At 50.4% G+C, this 14,284-nt stretch overlaps 8 protein-coding genes across 8 annotated transcripts; 4 read left to right on the plus strand and 4 right to left on the minus strand.

Annotated features, from left to right (window-relative positions):
* Positions 1-112: 112 nt before the first annotated feature.
* Positions 113-1,038, plus strand: ASPVEDRAFT_42072 (uncharacterized protein). Its single transcript, XM_040812499.1, has 2 exons — positions 113-841; positions 899-1,038. The coding sequence occupies exon 1, from the start codon at positions 388-390 to the stop codon at positions 649-651; it is 264 nt and encodes an 87-aa protein (XP_040668335.1). The 5' UTR covers positions 113-387; the 3' UTR covers positions 652-841; positions 899-1,038.
* Positions 814-2,487, minus strand: ASPVEDRAFT_53229 (uncharacterized protein; the record flags this gene model as incomplete). The annotated part of the gene is made up of 8 exons (XM_040814762.1): positions 814-841; positions 899-1,108; positions 1,167-1,334; positions 1,400-1,479; positions 1,647-1,741; positions 1,810-2,209; positions 2,260-2,301; positions 2,362-2,487. 8 exons carry the CDS (start codon positions 2,485-2,487, stop codon positions 814-816), a joined length of 1,149 nt encoding a protein of 382 aa, XP_040668336.1.
* Positions 2,488-2,665: 178 nt separating this feature from the next.
* Positions 2,666-6,277, minus strand: ASPVEDRAFT_62577 (uncharacterized protein). The gene is made up of 3 exons (XM_040815622.1): positions 5,337-6,277; positions 4,529-5,021; positions 2,666-4,470 (listed from the first exon to the last, which is right to left on the minus strand). The coding sequence occupies exons 1-3, from the start codon at positions 6,204-6,206 to the stop codon at positions 2,939-2,941; spliced, it is 2,895 nt and encodes a 964-aa protein (XP_040668337.1). The 5' UTR covers positions 6,207-6,277; the 3' UTR covers positions 2,666-2,938.
* Positions 6,278-6,360: 83 nt separating this feature from the next.
* ASPVEDRAFT_84069 (40S ribosomal protein eS10) lies at positions 6,361-7,285 on the plus strand (the record flags this gene model as incomplete). Its single annotated transcript, XM_040817491.1, has 5 exons — positions 6,361-6,365; positions 6,503-6,595; positions 6,654-6,703; positions 6,800-6,960; positions 7,034-7,285. The coding sequence occupies 5 exons, from the start codon at positions 6,361-6,363 to the stop codon at positions 7,283-7,285; spliced, it is 561 nt and encodes a 186-aa protein (XP_040668338.1).
* A 253-nt stretch (positions 7,286-7,538) lies between these two features.
* ASPVEDRAFT_53231 (M20 family metallo-hydrolase) lies at positions 7,539-9,183 on the minus strand (the record flags this gene model as incomplete). The annotated part of the gene is made up of 3 exons (XM_040814763.1): positions 7,539-8,481; positions 8,536-8,850; positions 8,933-9,183. 3 exons carry the CDS (start codon positions 9,181-9,183, stop codon positions 7,539-7,541), a joined length of 1,509 nt encoding a protein of 502 aa, XP_040668339.1.
* A 265-nt stretch (positions 9,184-9,448) lies between these two features.
* Positions 9,449-10,648, plus strand: ASPVEDRAFT_42081 (HIT family protein). The gene is made up of 6 exons (XM_040812500.1): positions 9,449-9,642; positions 9,735-9,817; positions 9,899-9,967; positions 10,201-10,293; positions 10,356-10,370; positions 10,439-10,648. The coding sequence occupies exons 1-6, from the start codon at positions 9,609-9,611 to the stop codon at positions 10,544-10,546; spliced, it is 402 nt and encodes a 133-aa protein (XP_040668340.1). The 5' UTR covers positions 9,449-9,608; the 3' UTR covers positions 10,547-10,648.
* Positions 10,649-10,697: 49 nt separating this feature from the next.
* ASPVEDRAFT_683286 (CRAL-TRIO domain-containing protein) lies at positions 10,698-13,106 on the minus strand. The gene is made up of 4 exons (XM_040815981.1): positions 11,617-13,106; positions 11,524-11,565; positions 11,374-11,473; positions 10,698-11,322 (listed from the first exon to the last, which is right to left on the minus strand). Exons 1-4 carry the CDS (start codon positions 12,739-12,741, stop codon positions 10,814-10,816), a joined length of 1,776 nt encoding a protein of 591 aa, XP_040668341.1. The 5' UTR covers positions 12,742-13,106; the 3' UTR covers positions 10,698-10,813.
* Positions 13,107-13,472: 366 nt separating this feature from the next.
* ASPVEDRAFT_53234 (DASH complex subunit DAM1) lies at positions 13,473-14,260 on the plus strand (the record flags this gene model as incomplete). The annotated part of the gene is made up of 4 exons (XM_040814764.1): positions 13,473-13,790; positions 13,852-13,903; positions 13,957-14,005; positions 14,071-14,260. The coding sequence occupies 4 exons, from the start codon at positions 13,473-13,475 to the stop codon at positions 14,258-14,260; spliced, it is 609 nt and encodes a 202-aa protein (XP_040668342.1).
* Between the last annotated feature and the right edge of the window lie 24 nt (positions 14,261-14,284).

The following is a 14,284-nucleotide window of genomic DNA, read 5'->3' on the forward strand; positions in this document are numbered from 1 at the left end:
ACGGAACCTATGCATAAGCCATGTGGAATGACCTCATTGCTATACTAAGCCTCGATATATATTGTACTCCATGAATCAGACGGTGGCTCATTCAGGATTGGAACCAGACGCCAGAAAATGGCGATCCAATGCTTGTGCTCTGGGATCATCATTGAGGGAATGACGTCAGAGGCAGGCACCACCGACGAAGTATAAGACTGGACACGCAGCAACATCGTCACTTCTCCATTTTCGTTCCACCCTTTGTCTACCTCTCTCCTTATATCCAATATTATCTAAAACCTCCCATTTACCAGCTAAACAAACAAATAAATAAACGGTCCATCCGTCTTCCACCACAAACCAACCGATTCCTCCTCAAATACCCCACAACAAATACACAACAAAATGCCCTCCGACTCCTCCGATAAGGGCGTCACCGGTGCCGCCAAATTCCTCACATCCACGCTCGGAAATACCGTCGGCGGCGTCTCGAAGACAGTCGGTGGCGTTGCCGGCACTGCAACCCGCGGCATTGGCGATACCGTTACTAGCGCCACTGGGAGCACGGGGAAGCCTGTGGGCGATGCGCTGGGGAGTGCGGGGACCGGACTAGAAGATGGGATGAAGAAGGTTGGAAAGGGTGTTGAGAATGCGGGGCAGTGGAAATGAAGTTATTGAACTCTGACTATGGGGTTCGATTTGATTTCGATATGTTACGATATGATGTTGGATTGGTATATATAATGATTATTTTGAATTGATGATACCTATTCTATGGCCTTGACGCCTTATGTCAATGATATGGTGATTGCCGCCCCAATAAAAACCCCCTTAGAGAGATTTCACGGTCTTGACAAGTCTATCCGAAACAATTAGTTCGAACTGTAGTGTTAAAAAATGGGATAAGGATACGTACCTCCTCAAACCCTCCCGCAGAAAATCCTCGTCATGGGAGTAGACAAGCCTAAACCAGCCCAGGTCCTTGCAATGCTCCTCACCTGGGTGCAAGAATAGCCCATTATCGAGGAGCCTCTGAGCGAGTGCGAATTCCCGTTCCTGGCCCGACAACGAATCATCTTTTGGTAAGTATGGCGAGAGATCTACGTAAACGAAGAACCCGGCATTTCTACAGAATTATCATTAGTTTTAGTTGCATCGACGCTGAATGGGGTGCTTCCGCTTACCCTCCTTTAACGTAATTGATGCCCTCTTCGTCGAGAACTGACGTGGTTATTCCATATGAGAAAGCTAGATCTCGAAGGGATTTCTCAGTGAACTTGGATACGAATTCTTCGTCTTGCAGAATTGTAGCTCCTATTGTCTCGGCCGCCGAGGATATGCTGTGGAATCTCCTTTATTTTCATGTTTAGTTAGCTCTTTGGAAGTTACAGCTGGACTTGAGAAGTTCAAAACGTACAGCATTGCTGAGCAGGATCGACGGAGCTCGACGTTACGAGAGACTATGAAGCCGATATGCAGACCCCCTGAGGCGAAGTCCTAAATTTATTTATTAATTTTTTATGCATGGGTTTTCATTGAGGGCATAGACTGACCTTGCTGAACCCATACAAGACATGCACAAGATTCGGGTCAATCAACTCCGGCGTAGCGAGAGAAAGAACAGACATAAACAGCGGCGCATATGGGTGTCCAGAGTCAAAAACACACAGCGCATAGATCTCGTCACTGATAAGATGAATTTGGTGCTTGTTGCAGAACTTCAGAATCTCTATGAGCGTTTCTGTCGGGTAGCAGCGGCCTATAGTAATCCCATCAATACGCAAAAACAACCCAGAGCCAGAAGGGCAGTTCGTTAAATCAACTCACCAACAGGATTATGCGGATTAACCAAAACCAAAGCCCTAATCTTCACACCTCTTGCTTGTGCATCTTGTAGGGCTTTCTCATACTTCTCAATGCAAGCCAGCGAGAACGCCTCGTAGGGATCTGTATCCGCGTACACAATCTCAACGCCACCCTGAACTCCATAGTCGAGCTCAAACCGCCCATACACAGGCCTGCTCACCAGGACACCATCGCCGGGCTCAGCAAGCGCATAGGCAAGCATGTTCCCGGCCGCCGAGCATCCGTTCACTTTGACAACCATCTCAGGCTCTACCGGCGTGAGAGGGTTAAAGTACCTGTTTAGATGGGCCGCGGCAGCAGCCGGGAGCGGGTGCTCGGTTGCCCATGAGCCATAACAGACCGAGTTGGTCGTGAATTTGACCTGGGGGATGTTAGCTTGGAATCTAGTTGGGAGGGGAGGGCACTCTTGACCTTATTGTTTATGTACTCCGCGATATCAGTCCGGACTGGGCCCTAGATTGATTGTTAGAAGTTAATATTTTATTTAAGTGATAGATACTGGGACTGGTGTACATGTTCTGCCATTCCGAAGCAGATGAGGCCATCGGGGTTAGTTTGTTTGTTATAGGTCGGCGAAACAGCAAAGCGCCAAGGGATGTTGAACGAGTCCGCATTCTTTTTTCCGCGTGAAGATAGCATATTTAGAAATGAAATCCAACAATATAGATAGTATAGAGAAAAAAGCAATAAATATCCAGGAACTAAAGATGGTTTAGGGGTGGGGGAGAAGAGAGGAAGACATCAGAAGTCAAGAACCCTGTGAGTACGAGGATCCACCCCCCCACTGCAGCTACGTAGTTTATCTACACCGTACCTGCTATCCTACACACACCGTATTCTCCGGTAACGGCCCATTGGCTGCAGAATGAGTGATGTTGAAGCGCCTGGCCTCCTTACTCGCTCCGATGTGGCCCGGGACTTGATTCTCCCGCACTTTTTCTTTTAATTCTAACTTCTGCCGCTCGCTCTGATAGTATACACTCTTATAAGGCCCAACTCTATATCCCAAACACCATTCGCTATGCTATATAGTACACCTAGGCAGTATTATACAAAAATGAGGGGGGGATGTATAGACAATCGAATATGATCAGGTAATATTTCGGAATGGGTCCAGACGCTTCCGCCTCAAATATCCAGTCCGCTTCACCCAACCAATACTCCGACGATGACGAAGGTTTTGTCTCTCAGTGTTCAGTTTCTGCTCGACAAACTTCCAGCACTCGAAGGGTCGCCGTGATGCAACGTGCTTCCCTTCAGGCGTGAACACTTCAACCTGTGGGAACGAATTTGCAAGTTCACCCCTGTTCTCTGATGGCTTTGCACGGATCTGCGCAGTCAATTCGATCCAACCGCATCCTTCGATTAGAATATCAGCAGACATCACCCTGTATGGTATGAAGGCAGGTGCAGATCCTTTATCTTTCATGACTTTTGCTATGGATTTTGGAAGATTGGATCGGGTCACGTCCCACTTTAGATCGAAGACCCCTGCAAGAGATATTGTTTCCCCTGTTCCCGGTTTGGCAATGTCTTCTGTGCGGGGTGTGAGTTCTCCGGCTTGAATCTTTACTGCCTTATCAGTCCTCGTCAGGTGAGAGTCAAGCGGAACAAAGCAAGCGGCGGTCACTATGGTTTGAGGGTCTGTAGGAGTGATGCGCACAAGAGTGCCTCCGAGAACCAAAGACTGCCCAGGTTTGATGCTGTGTCGTTCGGGCTTTTGCCGTTTGGTCATGATAAGGTCGCGCTTGTATTTGTCCTGCACATGATTATCTAGGCTACCACGGTCAAGCCCGGGGAGATCAATGACTTCGCCTCTGCCGCGGCCGAATGGGATCCGAATTGGTGAGACCGTTGTGCCCGGAAGAGATGAGACGACTGGAAGAACAGGATAGAGATCCTCTCTCGGCTTGGGTGGGAGAAGGCTGTCGGGATCTAGGTCAGGTTGCTTTGACGGATCACGCGGAGCTGACTCTTCAGCAGCTCGGCGTGCAACGAGTTCCGCCATCTTTTCGAGGTTCCGTGAGTCCCTTGGAATACAGGCTTCGACAAAGCTACTCTTTCCAGCGTTAATCTTTCCCACAATCCATATGCCGCCTCCATGCTCCTCCATCTCCTCTTTTACTTGCTTTGTCCACCAACCTCGGTGGGCGCTAATCATATGTACATTGCCCAGGCGGACATCCTCTGGAATCTTCAGCTTTTCACGGAGGATTGACCGAATGTACTGCATCTTGGAATCGGTTTGTTGGCTGGTAGGTGCTAGAAGATCCGAGCGCGTTATCACGAACGATATCGTTGGTAACTTCCTCCCATGCTTGTATTTCTCCGTCGCGGATCGTCGATTCCGCGAGCGTTGTCCCTGAATGGAAAGGTCTTCGTATATACCATCCACAAGTGACATGGGGAAGTCCGCCGCATCGATTATATGGTAGATCCGGTTATGCTTATATGGTGATTCGTCAAGGTATGCGCTAATGGAGTGTATCGTAGGCGAGATGGCGGATACCGCCTCGTTATGGTGTAGAAGATCGTGACATCTGTCGCAGACCTGAACCTGCGTTTTCGATTTCATCAGGTACTGACCGGCTGTGTCCGCTGCACTATCGATAAGCGCGCCATCTAAATAGACAGTACTGTTAGTGAGCAAGTAAAGAAGACATGATGGACAGATACCTACGGAGTGGTTTAGGAGCACTCTCAATTTCCTCAGTCGCTTCATCCAAGGCATTGGCTGCTTCTTCCCATGTAGGCTCTTTTGGCGTTTGGTTTTGCGCTTTACGGGGCTTCTTTTTCGTTTGTTTTCTGGTTTTGCCATAGTATCCTGGCTCGCTCGGCTCAACGGTTTGCGCGTACGCACCACAACCCGGACAGCATGTTGGCAGAACGGCTTTGAGACTTTCTGGCGATTTCGCAACTTCGGAGGCGTCGGTAGATGAGTTTCGTAATTGATTCTTCGACAATGGCGTGGTGAAATCTAGGCCGGACTGCCGCAAGAAGCGGGTTGGAGCAGGTTGAGCGCGGAAGAAACGCCCAGGCTGTTGATATGAGCGTGGGAGTTTCCACGCGGGAGTAAGAGCCCTCGGAGTTAGTCTCCTCAGAGACGACGACATGGTGATCATGAAATCGAAGAGCGAGAGAAAAGAAAGATTTGCGACGGGAAATTCAATCGTCTAGACCGAAGCATTACCGTATTGGTCCGCTCCGCCATCCGTAAAAAGTTAGAGTGGCGGCGCGGGCCTCGATGGCTCCAAAACATCTTACCATGCGTAAGGGAAGAGATATAGGACAATTAAATGGAATATACAAGACATTATTTCCCTTTCACTAAAATAGGCTGGAGAAAACTTAGGTATACAAATGTGGTAGCGGTATAAATAATGCGCTGAAATCATAAAAGCTCAAAAAAGTTGATAGAGTCAAAACAAAGCACATGGCATTGGTTATGCCTTAGCTTTTCCTTTTCCCTTTGCATCACTGGTATCAACCTCCTCTTCTTCTTCCGAATCACTCATAAATTCGTCATCCTCGTCAAACCCGATATACCTCCTCGGTGCAGCAGCAACCTTCGATGGACCAGACTGCGCGGGTGCGTCTTTCATCTCAGTTTCATCATCGCTCTCCTCCGAAGCAGAACCACTTTCTTGTCCACTTCCCTCACTGGCACTTGTACTCGAACCGCCCAAAAGAGAATCCTTCAGGTTATCCGTCCAGACACCTTCCTTCATAGCAGCAAGAACCGCCTCCCGAGCCTTCTCGTTCATTTCGTCTCTATCCTCCATCCATTGACCGTCAACCTTCTGCTTTCCACCACCGTTTTTGATCTCTTCCTGGCGCTTCTCCGCGGCATCCACAACAGCCTCCCACCTCCGTCGGCGTTCCTCCTTCTCCTTCTTGTCCATCTCAGGCTTCACAGCTAGATACTCCGCCAGCGCCTTGGCCTCGTTTACTGTGCGAATACGTCGACCATCGAGGTTACGGCTGGAGCCGTTGTCGTCGCCCTGGTTGCGCTTGCGTCTGCTTGACATGCGCCCACCAGCGGCACGGAGTTGGGAACCGAAACCACCTTTCCCTCCGCACATAGGAACACTAAGGCGGAGAGGGAGGAGGTTTGAGGTGGCTGTGAAGTCGCCATTTGGTGAGATGAGGTCGGAGACGGTGCGGGATGATGGGAGGAGTTGTTTGTTATTGGTTGTTGTCAGAATGAGAGACTGGAGTGGTACGGCCGGAGGGATATATGAGGAGACCTTTTCGCATAGATCTGAGAGAGTTGATGTCGATGGGAGCGAGAATGAGACTGTTGAGGGAAGCGAAAGTCCTGGGAAGGACGAGAGGAGGACGTTGACGTGAGACGTCATCTTGGCTTGATCGGCAGGAGTTTGGCAAGGTATGTGCTGGATAAGTTTCGATAAACTCACGATCTCTCGTTGCGGTGCAGGAATATCGACACCCTGCTAAAAGTGAATTGTTGAGGTGACCGATAAGCGTGGCTGGATGTGAAGATGAGGATGAATGAGGTTGACGATAAGACCCACTCAAATCCAAATCACATGATATATTAGTCACATGACATTATCTTATCAAAGAAGCAGCTGATTAGGGCCAGAGCCCTCCCGTCGCCGAATGAGGAGTCACCGCACTTTTAACTCGGCAGCCATCGCTCCACTCCCATCACATCCAATTTCAACCAACCTCTTCGCGCGTTGTCAGAGCGATTCCCCGAAGAGCACCAGGAACTCGCGACAATGTAAGAGATGCCCCTGAAATACCAATTGGATTGAACAGTTTTGCTAATACCATCCCAGGCTTATCCCCAAGGAAGACCGCAAGAAGATCCACGAGTACCTCTTCCGTGGTATGTGACCGACTTTCCCTCGACGGCGGACATCGAATGTCGAATGAATATTGCGGAAAGAATTTATGATTGCTGACTGAAGTGCGATTATTACAGAGGGTGTGCTCGTGGCTAAGAAGGACTTCAACCTTCCCAAGCACGGCGAAATTGACACCAAGAACCTCTACGTGATCAAGGCCTGCCAGTCCCTCAACTCCCGCGGCTACATCAAGACCCAGTTCTCGTGGCAGTACTACTACTACACCCTCACCCCCGAGGTACGTTGAATTCATATACGAGGCAAACTGGCAGCATAAGAAAAGGAGTTGGAAACTAACGATGCCTTTCTAGGGTCTTGACTACCTCCGTGAATGGCTCCACCTCCCCGCTGAGGTTGTCCCTGCCACCCACATCAAGCAGCAGCGTTCCCACGCTCCCCCCCGTGGCATGCTCGGCGGTGAGGAGCGCGAGCGTCGTCCCCGTCCTCCTCGTGAGGGTGGCTACAGACGCCGTGAGGAAGGCAAGGAGGGCGGTGCCCCCGGCGAGTTCGCTCCTAACTTCCGTGGTGGCTTCGGCCGTGGCCGTGGTGCCCCTCCTTCGTAAGGTGGTGTCATCGCCAGGTCTTCCGAGGGAATTAATGGGTGTTGCTAGTGTGGTTTGAGTAGGCTTAGGTCAGAAATTACTGCAGTTAGCACACCCAATTCAAAAAATTTACGATGTCATATACCTTTGCTATATCTGTTCATGGGAGTAGCTAGATAATTGACACGATCATGATGAAACTTAATTCTCAGTATCGTAGTATTTACAGCTTATTGATATTGATGCAGAGAGATGGGAGATATTTTGATACATCTTATGCCGAGAACCGCTTACGGTCATACCGCACAACTGCCTGCAAAATGACAGAGGTCCCTCTGGCACAATCATCAGCAGAGCAGAACTCTTCAGGATGATGGCTCAACCCATCCCTGCAAGGAACAAAGATCATGCTCGTCGGAACTCTCTTCGAAGTAAAAACACTATCATGCCCGGCGCCACTCATAATAGTCCGCACAAGCGACTTGGGATCCGCACCACCAGCATCAGTTGCAACAGCCTCGGCAGATTGTTGTACACACTCAATACAATCCGGGTGGAAGTTCACAGCCGGGGAGTCAAAATCCAACGTCCACTCTACACGGCACGGCTTCCCGATCCCCTTCCCTTCCTCCGCAGCAATTGCATCGAAATCCTTACGCAGCTGGGCTTCTACGACCTCGACGAGATCGGTCTTTGGCCCACGGATATCGAGGCTGAAGCTCACTGTGCCGGGAACGGTGTTTACACTGCCGGGCTTCGCTTCGATGATGCCCACGCTTGCTAGACAGCCCTGGGAGGCTGCGACTTCCCTGGCTCGTACCATCATGCGCGCAAATGCGTAGAGAGCATCGGCGCGGTGCTCGAAGGCCGTTGTTCCTGTGTGCGTGTCTCGACCGAAGATGTTGAGACGGAACCATCGGTATGCCTGGACAGCTGTCACGACGCCGATTTGCTGTCCTGCTGTGATGAGGTGAGGGCCCTGTTCGATGTGCAGTTCGAAGTGGGCTGCCATGGGGCTTTCCTTGTAAGAACATGGTACGCTTCCGAGATATTCGATCTTCTCGAGTGCCGATTTCATGGACTCGGGGGCGGATGCTGCCGTGGGGAGGGAGGCGACTGTTGGAACTTCCTTCAATGCATGTGCCTTCTCCAAGGGGATGCTTTCTGCCCATACTCCGGAGGAGACCATGCTAATAGGGAACCGAGCGCCTTCTTCACTGTGGATGCATTAGTTACCTCCCGGTGGCGTCTAGAGGTGCTTGGAATCTTACTTGGTCCAATTGACGACACCAACACCACCTTCTGTTTCGAGTCCCATATCGTTTAGCGTCTTGAGCGTCTCAATGCCAGAGAGGACGCCCAAGATCCCATCATATCGACCACCCGTCGGCTGCGTATCTAGGTGACTACCAATAAAAGTTGCTGGCACATCGGTTCTGCGCCCAGGACGGACAGCAAAAATGTTGCCCATCGCGTCCACTGTGACTTTGCATCCTAGGGCTTCTGTTGTTTCGATGAACCAGTCTCGCACTTGTTTATCCTCCTGCGACAGCGCTAAACGCTGCATCCCCGTGTCTGTGTGGCCACTAATTCATAATCAGTCCACATGAAGGCTATATATATATGCCATGGGGGATATTTGTTGTGAGGTACGTCGTCTATACTTACTCTCCCCAGCGGATTCCGTATCCCCATTGGCATGTATGGTGAAGGTCCTGTGCAAGGCGGTCCTTGTTGGCTCTAAGAGCCGATACTTGGGCGTCGGTTAACTCCGTCGACAACATGGCTTGCTTCAGAGAAATGGAGAATGCGCGTCGTGGGCTTAGAGATTGTGCTCGTGCGGGGAGAAAGGATGTATATCGAAAAGCTGGCTTGAGTGTTGCCGTTACAGGTCGTTTCAATTGCAGAACAGCAGCCATTTTGGAGGCGATTTACAGGAGGCTACAGCCTATTTTTATATGGCCAGATAGGAAGAGGTCCAAGCATGGATGAATGATAAGGTAGGTAGGCGACTCCAACTATAGAGCTTCATATCCGAGGCGGGGTTGTATTGGAGTCGGCACTGCCGTCAAATCATAGCCAGAATAAAACAAATCTAAGCCATGATAAGAAGGTATTCGGCGCCAGGGGCACTCTGAAAAAGGGGTGTTAGTCCACTAAGTAAAACCAGCTTTGACCTTCCCAGTTCAGTCGTCCCAGCAGTAAAAACGTAGGTGGACTGACTCACCGTTCCGAAGCCGCCGCCAACCCCGCATTCGCATTCGGCCAACCTGCGATGACTTCAGCTCAACTCCCAGACTGCGCTTCTACCTGACCCGCCCTAATCAACAAGCCCACAACCGCAATGGCTGCCTGTATTTTCTGCAGAATCATCAAGGGTACGGCCCCCCTTCCCCTGCCATTGACCCCGCGACCTCTGTTCAAATTTCTCCAACTCGCGACACGCCCAGCTAATGCCGCACGTAAACAGGAGAAATCCCCTCCTTCAAGCTCTTCGAAAGCGACAAGGTCTTCGCTTTCCTTGACATCCAGCCTCTCAGCCGCGGACATGCGGTATGTCTCTCGCGTCTTGATCTTCCGAATCCGCAATTATTACGTTGAGAAAGCGACTAACGAGCGCGACCTTTCCAACAGCTGGTGATTCCCAAGTACCACGGTGCAAAGCTCACCGATATCCCCGACGAGGATCTTACAGAAATCCTGGTACGTGATCAAACGATTCTAGAGGAGACGGAAGAGCGACCCAAAATGCAACCTCCGATCTTTTATATTGACACGCGGATACCCGAGTACCTTGGGGAAGACAACTCCGCTCAGTCATCCCTCCCTTCCCCGCTCATACATCGCCTATGTGAAGGAGCTATTACCTCTGGCGCATAGGTTTCCATCCATAAACGAGATAACTCAGGTACTAACAGATTGAACTTTAAAAACAGCCCGTCGCTAAGAAGATCGCCCTCGCAACCGGTGCAACCGATTTCAACATCCTCCAGAACAACGGCCGCATAGCCCACCAGGTTGTTGATCATGTATGTTGCCAATGTCTCCTTAATTCGATTTGCTTCTGGACTAATATCTTGTTTTCAACTAGGTTCACTTCCACATGGTATGTTCATCAGCAGATTGCGTGTATACGATATCGCGGCCCCGACTTGTAACTAACTCTTCATGTAGATCCCCAAGCCCAACGAACCCGAAGGTCTCGGAATTGGATGGCCTGCTCAGGCTGCGGACATGGATAAGCTCAAGGAATACTACGAGTCTCTGAAGTCTAAAATCTAAGGCGATGAGCCTTGGTATTATCCGGGCGTCCGCCATGTCCTCCCCAATCACTTAGCTAGGATCACAATCATTCATCTATAATGGATCTATACTGGATTTTTTAAAAAAAGAAGTCAGATTCCAGGTCCAATGCTAGCAAACACATGCGTATGTACAGGAACAAAAGGCAACATGATGGAGAAACAGCCAAGACAGCTCTCTATTAATGACATTCCAATGAAATAAAAATAAGGACAAGCAACGATGCTATTTCCTTGACGACCTATCTCACTCGGCCTTCGTAGCCTCGCCATTAGTTCCGTTTCCCTTAGGAGCCTCATTCTCCTTAGTAGACTCGGGGTAGAATTCGATCTTCCCGCCGCCCTGGAGGATGTTTAGTCGGTCATATAGACCGGTGCAACGGACGTAAGGATCCATTTGCCAGTACTGGGTGCGTAGACGCTCAATGAGGTCGTTTCTCTTCTCAGTGATCTCCTTGGTGTTGCTTTCCTCCTTCTTTCTGGCGGCGACGATCCAAGAGACTGTCAGCTCTTCGACCTCCTTGGCGAGCTTTTGGCGCTCGGCAAGTAGTTCATCGCGTTTGGCGGTATCCTTGATCTTTTCGTTCTCGCCCTCCTTGGGCTCAACGTATTTATATTCCCAGTTTTCGTCACCCTCGAGCTCCTTGATGATGCGTGACTTGGGGATGAATTGCTCGAGTTCATCGGCGTTCTTGGTGAATTGGATCTTTGCAGCGACGACGGGGTCAAGCCAGCCCTTGATAACGTTCCAGATACCTAAAAGTGGTGTTAGTATTCGTATTGGAAAGTAGGGAGGTGAATACTGACTGGAGAAGATCCAAGGAGCTTTGTGGATGAGTACTACTCCCAAGGACTCTGGATAGTTGGCCTCAAAGCACTTAATCATGAATTTAACGGGGTGGTAGTCCTGTAGCGAGGTTAGAAGGTTCCAAAATTATCTTGGGATGGAAGCAGTACCATGTTTGCAAGTGCAAAGTCCGTCATATCGAAAATGACACACTAATATTTCGTTAGAAAAGGTTCCACCACTCCATGAAGGCGGCGACTTACAGCAGTTTCAACTGGAGGAGCAAGCATCATCCGTGCAGTTTCAATGGTATACACAGTAAATCGGTCCAGAGCATCAGTGTTCTGATCGCCAGCACGGTGCAAGCGGACTCGAACATAGCAGATCGGGCGACCATTCTTATCGACACCGTGAAGGAAACTCTTGCCTAGGCGGAATTGCTTCATGAAATCTTCGCCCTTCTTTTTCTCGGCAGGATCCTTGCTCTTGAGCTGTTCCAAAGCAAGATGTTCGCCATTGACCATGATGTCTTCGTCCACCTTTGCATCTTGCAATCTCCAGCGGATAGTTGAAATCAACATCATCAGCCCTTTCTTTACGTCCCACTTCCGTGCCCGTAAGAAACGCAGTAACAAGCTATCCGGGTTATCCTGCTTGACCATGTTCCAGAACGCAGTCCGCAGGTCCTCGGGTTTGATCTCGGCAAGAGCCTGCTGGAACTCCTTCGACGTGCCGAACTTGTCATCTCCATCAGTGATACTGAGTGAAGCGAGTCCGGTTGTAGCGCTACTCGTTGATGCGGGCTCCGGTTCCTGAGAGCCACCCCACAACGTCCATCTTTTCTTGGGTGGTGGCTTCTTTTCTTGTACGGGACTAGGAGGACGCTCTTCGGTTTCTTCAATGCCGTCCGTCTGGACACCACACACCTTGAACAAGAGGACGTAGAACTCCTGAAGCTTGACCTCTTGTTCCGGGGTGAGGTTGCCCACGGTTCCGGGGGCGGCTTCGGTAGACATGGTCTTGAGGGTGTCGATTACGCCGAGAAAGATGTCTTGTTCTTCAAGCAACTTGGGTTCGGGGGCGGTCAATTGAGGTGATTCGGATCTGAAGGCACGATATTTATCCTGTAGCCAGACTCCTCCACAGACAAGAAGAACTGTGAACGTGATCGCCCAGCCAGTCGAGGCCTTCCGAGGTTCCTGGAATGGGGAAGTGGAGAATGGACGTCGATGTGGGATGGAGCGCGGCGAAGACGAGCTGAAACAAAGACGAGATGACGGGGTGAAGATCTGAGCACTTCGCGAGGGAAAGACGAGCAGATAAGAAGCAGATTTGATCGACGTGGCCGAGGAATGGTAGGCGCGGCGATACAGCAAAGAAGTATGCATGTGCTCCCTGCAGAGCGGCTGGTAGGGAAAGGTGTAGGTATGGACGGGAAAGAAACAAGTGATGGAAAATGTGTTCGCGTGCTTAGGAACCTAATATCAAAGCCACACGCCCCTGGAAAAGGTTAACTGGGGGGAAATCGATGCGGGGAGCGAAGCGATCAGGCCCCGGGAGGCAGCGGAGGAACGACGGAAGACTTAGCAGCGCGCGGTTGGCCTAACCGAGTTTAGTGGCTCTCCATTGACCCTGGCGACTGGAACCTGCGCCATTGCACCAGAGCTGTTAAATTGGCCTGGCTCCAGGTATTCGATCATCGACGTCGTTATTGGACAGGCAGACGAAGACGTCTGTTTTCTGCCGGAAGAGTTCGCGGACTCGTACGAGGCTCATGGTTCACAAGCACGCGGCACTGTGCGTCGACTTTTAGTCCCTAGTGCCCGAGACGCGGGGATTTGTCCGTTGTCAACAATCAACAAGTCTGGCCATCCACCGTCTAACAAGCCTGAAATCAGGTTTCATCCCTCGGATTCTACTCTTTTGAGACTAACCTCCAAAAAAGGTGGTTTTCAGTCTTGTTGCGTCTGTGGCTGCGACGAGTGTTTTGCTGTTCCCCACCTTCTAAATCGCGTATACGTTCCGAACGTCGCAGCCTCAAGTCTCGCATCCTCTTCTGTTTTGAAAACAACCTCGGGATCCCATTCGAAATCTCCACGAGCCACAACTACCAGACATCATGGATAGTGCTTCCCCACGCTCAGCGTCACGCCCACGTTCGTTATCGAGGCCCACTACACCTCTACGGCCGAGCTCTCGATCCTCTATTCGTGAAGCGCATGGATATGGCGCCAGCATCGGGAGTGCGGGCTACAACCAGCCCGCCATCAATGCCCTCGAGCCGCAGTTCGCTGAACTTGCTGACTCCATGGCTGATTTGGAGGCAAACTTCATGCATCTGCAGTTAATGCATGAGAGCTTGACGCGCTTCAGCGAGAGTTTTGCCAGTTTCCTTTATGGATTGAACATGAACGCTTTCTGTGTGGACTTTCCCGAGGTATATTTGCTGTGAATTGAGACCTGGAAATTTATTTCGGCATTCTGACAAGTGAGGATAGGCACCGATTTCAGAATCATTCCGAAGAGCGAAGCAAGCTGAGGCACAGAAAGGTATTGTTTACCTGAGCATACGGCAAGGACAATTTAATCTAATAGCTCTGCAGAAGCGGAAGAAGATATGGCGAAAACCAACGAAGCCGAAATGACGTTTATGTGAGTTACGGAACCTGACTGTTTTTGAATATGAACTATCGTATCCTAATACGCAAATGACGCAGGACTACGGACACTACCTTTGTTGAAAACCCCCCGAGCACCGTCTCCTCGAAACCTACGCCCAAGACTGGAATTACTCGTGGAACTGGAAGAGGAAGGGCGACCAGCACTCGCGGATCGACAACTGGCCGTCATGCAACCAGAGGCCGAGCTCGTCCCAGTGCCTTACCCCGAGGCAGGTTCATGCGGTGATTTTGTACGATGAGGAGCATACAT

The sequence above is a fragment of the Aspergillus versicolor genome, assembly GCF_001890125.1.
Source record: "Aspergillus versicolor CBS 583.65 unplaced genomic scaffold ASPVEscaffold_5, whole genome shotgun sequence".
In the NCBI taxonomy this organism is placed as follows: domain Eukaryota; kingdom Fungi; phylum Ascomycota; class Eurotiomycetes; order Eurotiales; family Aspergillaceae; genus Aspergillus; species Aspergillus versicolor.

Coding starts and splice junctions, on each gene's coding strand:
- ASPVEDRAFT_683286 (XM_040815981.1), bottom strand. CDS start 12,741: ATGCATACTTCTTTGCTGTATCGCCGCGCCTACCATTCCTCGGCCACG. Junction 11,474..11,523: donor ACTTTGCACTTGCAAACATG/GTACTGCTTCCA, acceptor ACCTCGCTACAG/GACTACCACCCCGTTAAATT. Junction 11,323..11,373: donor AGCTCCTTGGATCTTCTCCA/GTCAGTATTCAC, acceptor CACCACTTTTAG/GTATCTGGAACGTTATCAAG.
- ASPVEDRAFT_42081 (XM_040812500.1), top strand. CDS start 9,609: ATGGCTGCCTGTATTTTCTGCAGAATCATCAAGG. Junction 9,643..9,734: donor TTTCTGCAGAATCATCAAGG/GTACGGCCCCCC, acceptor GCACGTAAACAG/GAGAAATCCCCTCCTTCAAG. Junction 9,968..10,200: donor AGGATCTTACAGAAATCCTG/GTACGTGATCAA, acceptor CTTTAAAAACAG/CCCGTCGCTAAGAAGATCGC.
- ASPVEDRAFT_62577 (XM_040815622.1), bottom strand. CDS start 6,206: ATGACGTCTCACGTCAACGTCCTCCTCTCGTCCTTCCCAGGACTTTCG. Junction 5,022..5,336: donor ATTCGGAAGAAGAAGAGGAG/GTTGATACCAGT, acceptor GCTTCGGTCTAG/ACGATTGAATTTCCCGTCGC. Junction 4,471..4,528: donor GAGTGCTCCTAAACCACTCC/GTAGGTATCTGT, acceptor CTGTCTATTTAG/ATGGCGCGCTTATCGATAGT.
- ASPVEDRAFT_42072 (XM_040812499.1), top strand. CDS start 388: ATGCCCTCCGACTCCTCCGATAAGGGCGTCACCGGTGCCGCCAAATTC.